The 8,193-nt window shown below is 40.2% G+C and overlaps 1 protein-coding gene across 1 annotated transcript; it reads left to right on the top strand.

The window, feature by feature from the left end:
• Positions 1-487: 487 nt before the first annotated feature.
• Positions 488-6,523, top strand: LOC139406734 (zinc finger protein Gfi-1-like). The gene is made up of 6 exons (XM_071149714.1): positions 488-694; positions 1,226-1,417; positions 1,752-2,161; positions 2,320-2,457; positions 2,569-2,734; positions 2,948-6,523. The coding sequence occupies exons 1-6, from the start codon at positions 583-585 to the stop codon at positions 3,133-3,135; spliced, it is 1,206 nt and encodes a 401-aa protein (XP_071005815.1). The 5' UTR covers positions 488-582; the 3' UTR covers positions 3,136-6,523.
• Positions 6,524-8,193: the final 1,670 nt, after the last annotated feature.

Genomic DNA, 8,193 nt, shown 5'->3' with positions numbered 1-8,193 from the left:
TGACGGTAATATATGGATCCTGTACCATTATCAAGCACATTCTACATGTCTCATGATGACGAACGTGTGGCACGGTCCATAGCAACCCTGACTGACTGGCACCCTGGTGCTGCATACCGCGTTTCCTCTCTCCCCTGTCCTGTACTGCAGCTAGGGATAGGGAGGGATTAAGTAACACATTGATAAAGCAGTGTATCACTTATCCGGATTGATATGGGTTCTAATTCCCCCAGTAGAGCTACAGGCTGATCCGTGAGATGGAGCTGCCTGGGGAGCAGTTGGTTCTGGAGGCGGACCAATCATAGCCCCCCGAGCGGCAGCAAACTGAGGAGGAGTTTCCTCTAGCTTAGGCACCTGTCCCTAAAAGGTCCCCACAACACCTGGCAGACGGGAGAGGGCGTGTGCGCATGCTTCATCCCCAGCTAGAACTCTCTTAAAGTTGACCACACATTGTCAACCAATAGTCTTCTAATCTTTTCAGGAATAAAACAGCAGCACCGCATCCCAGGAACAGAGGAGCAGATTGCTGTTGGATCGCCAGTGATTTTGGATATTAGCAAAGGTCGAACAAGGAGAGTGAAAATGCCTCGGTCCTTCTTGGTGAAAAGTAAGAAGGCGCACAGCTACCACCAGCCCCGCTCCTTTGAAGATGACTACAATCGACTGGATACTATCTTAGCTCATATATGTGCAGGTATGTGGATGTTATCTCCATGTTAATGTCTGGATGTTGTGTGAGGTGTACATATTTCATACAAATGCACAACCTCATTCGTTTTTCTGTAGCCTAATTATGTTGGTATAAATATACACTTTTATTTGTCTTTTTGTACTAATTATTAGGCTATATTTTGAGGCATGGCTTCATTCAAAAGAACCTGCAATATATTATAAATATAAGACTATGATTTATAATTTAAATTCTAGCTGTTAGTTGAAAGAGATATATAGCCCATGTAGGCTTATCCTGTATGCAAATCGGAATGTTTACCTTATTTTGATAGTTACGTTGACCTCAATAGAATGAATTTGCAAATCATATCGTTATTCTTAATAACATATAATTGTGCTGACATTTCTAGGCTATTATTAACGTTATTTATATTATGTCTTCTAAGAATAATTATTAAAGTGTTAGGCTATCATTATCAAAGTTGTATTTTTGTCGTTATACTTGTAAGCTAAGGCTACTTTAATAGGCTACTGCTCGTTGTAATTAAAACAGAGAATAGTAAGATTCCAGAGGACTTGGATGCCTTGACTGGCGGCGATGCCATCGGCGGGTTCTCCCCGGACTCTCACCTGGCTGACACGGCTGATTTCTCCAAGTCCCCGCTCAGCTGTGGGGACAGTGTGTGCGGTGCAGCCTCGGATTATGAAGACTTCTGGCGGCCTCCATCGCCCTCAGCATCTCCAGGTAGAGATCTAGTCTGTGGTGCATTAAACTGTAGGCCTTTAGATACCTGAATATGGGAGATAGTAGCAGGCGCAATGATCCTCTTCATACTTTTATCGGAGAAAACAAATATTTGAAAAGTAATTTGATGTTTTGTGAAAGCCTCATTTTACATAGGCTAAGTTAAACAATCATCATCAGACATATCACATCGAAAATCAACATGAGTTTACTTTAAACTGAACGTTTGTGATTACAATTTCACCATTTTGATGACGGGACATCCTGTTTGCCTGTCTCCATCCTGAGTTAAGAACAGCGCGCTAATCAATTATATTTATTTGCAACTCAACAGTAGATTCTGATAAATCCCTGTCTCCCTCCGTGGACGAGACACAACCCTTTGCTGTTCCATTCCGGCCCTATGCATGGAACAGTTACTCTGGCTCTGACATTCGGCATCTGGTCCAGCAAAGTCTCCACCACCAGCACCACCATCCCATGGACCTGGACCGGAGCCCAGCTCTGGGTTACTATGGTGACCGGGCCATCGAACCGACCCTCTTCGAGGGAAGCCCGGTACCTGAAAATTACAGTGATTACAGGGCCGCTGCCTGTTTGTTCGATAGAGCCACGGCACCCGGGGTTGGGTTGTACTCGGAAGGGAACCTGCAGGGGAAAAGCTCAGAAATCAAGGCTGAGTCTGACCTTCTGTGCTCACGGCTCATTCTGAATGGTGCCTACAAGTGCATCAAATGCAGCAAGGTAAGATAATATATGCAAATGTAGAGGATTGAAACATCTTATGCTTGCAATGACATGCTTGAGGATTTGTGGTTGTGGACACACGTTTTCCGGCATAATGATCACTATCTTTATCAACCTGTCACCATCACCCTCACGAATTTCAAACAACTCTGCAGGTGTTTTCGACTCCCCATGGGTTGGAGGTTCACGTTCGCAGATCACACAGTGGCACGAGGCCCTATGGTTGTGATATATGTGGCAAAACCTTCGGACATGCTGTCAGCCTCGAGCAACATAAAGTTGTGCACTCTCAGGTGACCATTCTAGAATCTAGACTATTCTCGTCTCGTTTGTCACTGATTATTCAACGCAAACAAGCAATATATGTCCGATTTAGACTAATATTTGCCTGTATACTTCCACAGGAAAGAAGTTTTGATTGCAAAATCTGTGGTAAAAGCTTCAAAAGGTCGTCGACTCTCTCCACGCACCTCCTCATCCACTCGGATACACGGCCTTACCCATGCCAGTATTGCGGGAAGAGGTTCCACCAGAAATCAGACATGAAGAAACACACATTCATCCACACAGGCAAGTATACGTCAGAAATTGTAGTGTAAACATACCTCGATGCAACACTAAATATGTTCATTGCGTAAACGGCCACCTCAATGCGGCTAATAGTAGTGATAAGTCATGCCTAATTGACCTGACCGAATACAATAAAATAAAAACAGTTTGCTTGCCTATATGGTTTGGCTAATAAAGGTAACATGACGGTTAATGTGTACATTTGTCATGCAGGTGAGAAGCCGCACAAATGCCAGGTGTGTGGGAAAGCGTTCAGCCAGAGCTCCAACCTCATAACGCACAGCCGGAAACACACGGGCTTCAAACCGTTCGGATGCGACCTCTGCGGCAAGGGATTCCAGAGAAAAGTCGACTTAAGAAGGCACAAAGAAACCCAGCATGGACTAAAACCCTCAAACTAAAATCAAATAATGGACACCAAACACTATTCAACAAACCACTTTTTCTTGGAAACCGGAAATAAGCTAGTTATCCATTCCTCAAACATGTTAGACTAAGACATACTGGTGGAGTATTGTAGAGGCTTTTGTGCAGTATAGGTTAAGACAAAACCGGTTTGAACCAGGGAGGGACATTATCTGAACCCAAAATATTAGTACAAAATAACCGGATAGGCAATATAACCACCAAGAAAGCGCAAAAACAAAAACAACAGACGAACAATTTCCAACGGACAGTTGGGAAAACAGCCCTTGTCTAAAGAATGTCACTTTGTTTTCAGTTGGACGCCATGGATGCTGGCACAACAGTCACTACAACAAGGCTATGTGATTTAATAAACAAAAGGTTTGTGCTTTTATTTTATAAACCAGAAATGTTTTCATTTTTTTCATTTTCGTTCTTCCAATTCAAATTGCACATTTGTATTTTATATCAACCAGACTGTATATCCAGATGTTGTTTACTATCATGCTATACCTTATTTATTGATCAGATTATCATTTGAATAAAATATGAAAACTGTAATCCAACATATTTTGAGAGTTTTGTTTATTTTATTTTGTTTCGTAGCCTACTGCAAGGTGTTTCAAGCAGCAAAAGCCACGGATTACTCAAATACATATAGATCACTGTCAACCCCAGTACATTTTTTAATCAAATTTTAACTCAAATAGTTATAGTAAATTCAACTCAAACTCAACTGAAGTCATTATTACTTCAAATGTCTGTGGTACTGACTAAAAACTAAATAAGAAGTCATATGAACTCTATTTGTTTTTCCAGCATGCCCTGCAGGTCGATTTCTTGGAATTGTTTAAAAAAAATAGTTTTTGCATGTACATTGAGTGATTGATTGATTAATCTTATGCTACACAAAGATAAATAACATAACATTTTCTAAACTAACCAGTCATTTAGTTAGAATTTTTTGCACCCTTTCCTGAAATGGTGGTTCCTATTTAAATGGCTCCTCCCACTGTTCCCAAACCTGGCAGTCATTATAAATGCAGATTGCTGGTGAATAAAATTAAACTGTTGGCTATCCTAACTCAGCTTGGATACCAATAGGAATACACATCACTTTGCAAGCCAGTGATTTGCAGGTAGGGTAACAAAACGCTGGTAGATTTCCTATGCAGGTTTTCCAGAAATCCTTATTGTAAGATTCCTGGAAATCTTTCAACCAGTTTTTATTGAGAATCTGGGAATTCTGGGAAAGATATTGGAATTTTGCAACCTTTCTTCCAGGCCTTATGTGGCCTGTAAACTATGAATTTCAGGCAACTTCATTAGGGTAAAGATAGGTCTCAAAATATGGCCTCATGAAATATGTCATGTATTGTCATAAAGAGTTAAATTAAGAGTTAAATTAAATTATACTGATAACATTCGCCTAGGAACTCACTTGGTGAAGGCCACAAGACAGAAAATGTCAATAACCATGTCTCATGCCATTAACAAATACGGTCATGGGTGGTAACTACAATTAATTCACTCGAAAAGGCAAGGCATACTGGAAAATTATATTGGAGGCATTACTTAGTGAGGGCGTTACTCAAAATGTTCAAAATGATTCAACTCAAATGTGGGCCCCCTACACATTGTCACAGTGACTATCGGTTTGAGTAATCCTTTTTAATTAACTGTACTCATATATAGATGGCTTCTTCAACAGTTTTGAGTAATGGCAGCACATTGGGGTTTACCTTGTAGGTCATTCTGAATTCTTAGGACTGCCAATGTAAATATTCTTAACTTATTTATCATTCGAGTTCAGATGATCTGCATTCGTTATAGTAAATCTTTGGTCCAAATAACACATATACATTCATAGACAGAATACAACCACTTGAAATGCATCTGTCTTGGAGGGGGACCTGTGATATTGTTAATATTAGGCAAATCATTGAATTGAATAGTTTCATCCATTATTGTTATATTTCCACTCTGTGTAGGGATTGTCCTCCTGGTTAACCTTCAGTGAATTTTCATAGAAAACATGTATCTTGTCTATTCATTGAGGTGTGTAATATTAATCGAAAAACTTGACTGAGCACAAATTGATTTGAAGTCTCTTTTAATAAGACTATGTGAAAAAGTACCTATACAGCGGCCAGGTTTATTTTCCACTCCATGTAATAGGTCTTTAAAGTGCTTTCTTGCCGTTGGCTATTTTACTGGAAATCTGAGAGGAGACCACAAAATAAGTCGTGTCACAAAGGTATTCAAGTGCCTTCAGACTGGAAGGTTTCTGTTCTCCCATTATTCATTAATCAAAACATCTAGTTTTCTTCTCGTTTTTATCTGATCCACAAAGTTTTTTAAGGCTTTAGAGTTGACAGCTTAGTCATCTATTTAGCAAATATTTTCGGTTTGAATAAATAATTAGATGCTTAAAATATTTAGTTAACAGTTATAATTTTACATCTAATTTTAAATTATATCCAGGCTTAAAACCATTTTTTTATCATGATGAAAGCAATAAAATATAATTTTTACATGGAAATTGGCATGGGAAAAATAAACTCAATTTCTCCCTGACCTAGGGTACATGATGCTGCTAAAAAGCTCCTAAATATCTGTCTCCTATATATCTGTCAAAAGCTCCTATATACATTTGGTTTGTTTTTACCAAGGCAGTAAGGAGTCTTTTGTTTAGACCTCAAACATTGCCTGAGCGTATTAACCGTTAACCTAATGCTTGGTATGAGGCTTTGGCCACTGTGTATAAAGCTCAGGTTGGGCACCTAAACCACCGCTGTCCGGAATACAGCTTGTTGGCGCAAGAGCATGAAAAGTGACTCAGGTGTATGTGTAGGCTACTGATATCCCTTCAATTGAGGACAAGACTAATTCATTTAGTCAAACAGTTGTCATTCGAAATTTGCTAACATAGAAATAGACGATGGGGAAAAAACAAGTTGAATCGACGTTGTTGTGATGACTTTGAATCAATGGGGACAACTAATTTGATTTGCAAAAACGAATCAACATCAGGGCATTTCGTTTTTTCCCCACCCAACTTTTAACCTAAATCCAATGACATGGCGAATTTATTTAGTTGATTTCACATTGAATTCACGTTAGTTGAGAACTGTAAATCAAACTGGATGTTGAACTGATATCTGTGCCCATTGTGAGGACACATTATAAAACGAGAGAATGAACAGCAACAAAAACAGCACAAAACAATACAAGCTACCCAGTCATACAAAATGGAAAGTTAATCATAACCGAGAACGTTGTAGCCCTTTCCTGCAGTCAAATGATCTAGTGGCATCATGGGTTGAATGTTATTCATTTGTTTCATAATTTCATAATTAATAAACACAATTGTTTAAAAGACAACAATAATCCAGTGTTTCTATGTCAAACGGGTTTGTTATTGTTCAGTCTTCTGCAATCTATATAAAGTGTAATATTGGGATGCAAACTCCAAATTGAATACATATCACCTCTATATCTGACATGGTACAGGTGTCTTCTTTTTTTTAAAGCCCATGTGTGTGAGGTGTACACTTTTTTTCAACTAGATTTGTATAAAACTACCAAGAAACCCTGATTTAGCCCACTGCAGTAAATAAAAAAAGATTTGATGTATATATATTCCTTTAGTTAACATTCTTAGGCCTGACATACTGTATAGACCTATTTTAGTCAATTACACAATATGCCATATCTTGGGAGGCCTATAGTCTACATCAATGTTATAATTTCATCTCCAGACAAAATTAAATCAGGAAGTGCTTGTTCAAATCAAATCAAATTGTATTTGTCACATGCACCGAATACAACAGGTGTAGTAGACCTTACCTTGAAATGCTTACTTGCAAGCCCTTAAACAATGCAGTTCAAGAAATAGAGTTAAGAAAATATAGGTCCTGGATGGCAGGAAGCTTGGCCCCAGTGAGGTACTGTGCCGTACGCACTACCCTCTGTAGCACCTTACGGTCGGATGCAGTTGCCGTACCAGGCGGTGATAGAACCAGCCAGGATGCTTTCAATGGTGCACCTGTAGAACCTTTAGAGTATCTGGGGACCCATGACAAATATTTTCAATCTCCCGAGAGGGAAAAGGTGCCCTCTTCACGACTGTCTTGGTGTGTTTGGACCATGATAGTTTGTTGGTGATGTGGACACAAAGGAAGTTGAAACTCTTGACCCGCTCCACTAGAGCCCCGTCGATGTTAAAGGGGGCCTGTTCGGCCCTCCTTTTCCTGTAGTCCAGGATCAGCTATTTTGTCTTGGTCACATTGAGGTAGAGGTTGTTGTCCTGGCACCACGCTGCCAGGTCTCTGACCTCCTCCCTATAGGCTTTCTCATCGTTGTTGGTGATCAGTCCTACCACTGTTGTCGTCAGCAAACTTAATGATGGTGTTGGAGTTGTGTTTGGCCACGCAGTCGTGGGTGAACAGGGAGTACAGGAGGGTACTAAGCACGCACCCCTGAGGGGTCCCAGTGTTGAGAATCAGCGTGGCAGATGTGTTGTTGCCTACCCTTGCAACCTGGGGGCGGCCCGTCATTAAGACCAGGATCCAGTTGCAGAGGGAGGTGTTTAGTCCCAAGGTCCTTAGCTTAGTAATGAGCTTTGTGGGCACTACAGTGAAGACCCGTCATACAGGGCAGGTGGGGCAGAGCCTGTTTTGAGCACCACATTTAAAAAAAATGTGTCACATATCAGTTTGCAAACAATGTAAAATATATATACATATCATTGAGTTAATAAAGCCACATACAAACATGGTCTCTTTTTTGTTTTCTTGAGTAATGCAGCTCCAAAATGCATGTATTTCAGCCCAGTTCAGTGCTTTCTGTGATGGTGAGGCAAGCCAGAAGAAAATACGGAGTATTGCGCCATGATTGGCTGTGTTCTGTCGCTCATGGGGAAACTACATCACGCGAACTCTCAAAAATTCTAGCCCTTTGGGTGCTGACAAGAGTTACATTAGAAGAGCCCATCCAAGAAGGCTCAAGGTCATTGGCCACAGATAAAATTACGTCAAATCAATTTATATGTA

Source organism: Oncorhynchus clarkii, chromosome 4 (genome assembly GCF_045791955.1).
Source record: "Oncorhynchus clarkii lewisi isolate Uvic-CL-2024 chromosome 4, UVic_Ocla_1.0, whole genome shotgun sequence".
Classification (NCBI taxonomy): domain Eukaryota; kingdom Metazoa; phylum Chordata; class Actinopteri; order Salmoniformes; family Salmonidae; genus Oncorhynchus; species Oncorhynchus clarkii.
Note: the sequence above shows the minus strand (reverse complement) of the source record. Positions and strands in the feature narration are given on the sequence as shown.

Bases quoted from the DNA above. Each gene is read 5' to 3' on its own strand.
- LOC139406734 (XM_071149714.1), top strand. From the start codon at position 583: ATGCCTCGGTCCTTCTTGGTGAAAAGTAAGAAGGCGCACAGCTACCAC. The intron at 2,162-2,319 runs GTAAGATAATAT...ACAACTCTGCAG, and splicing joins AGTGCATCAAATGCAGCAAG to GTGTTTTCGACTCCCCATGG. The intron at 2,458-2,568 runs GTGACCATTCTA...ATACTTCCACAG, and splicing joins ATAAAGTTGTGCACTCTCAG to GAAAGAAGTTTTGATTGCAA.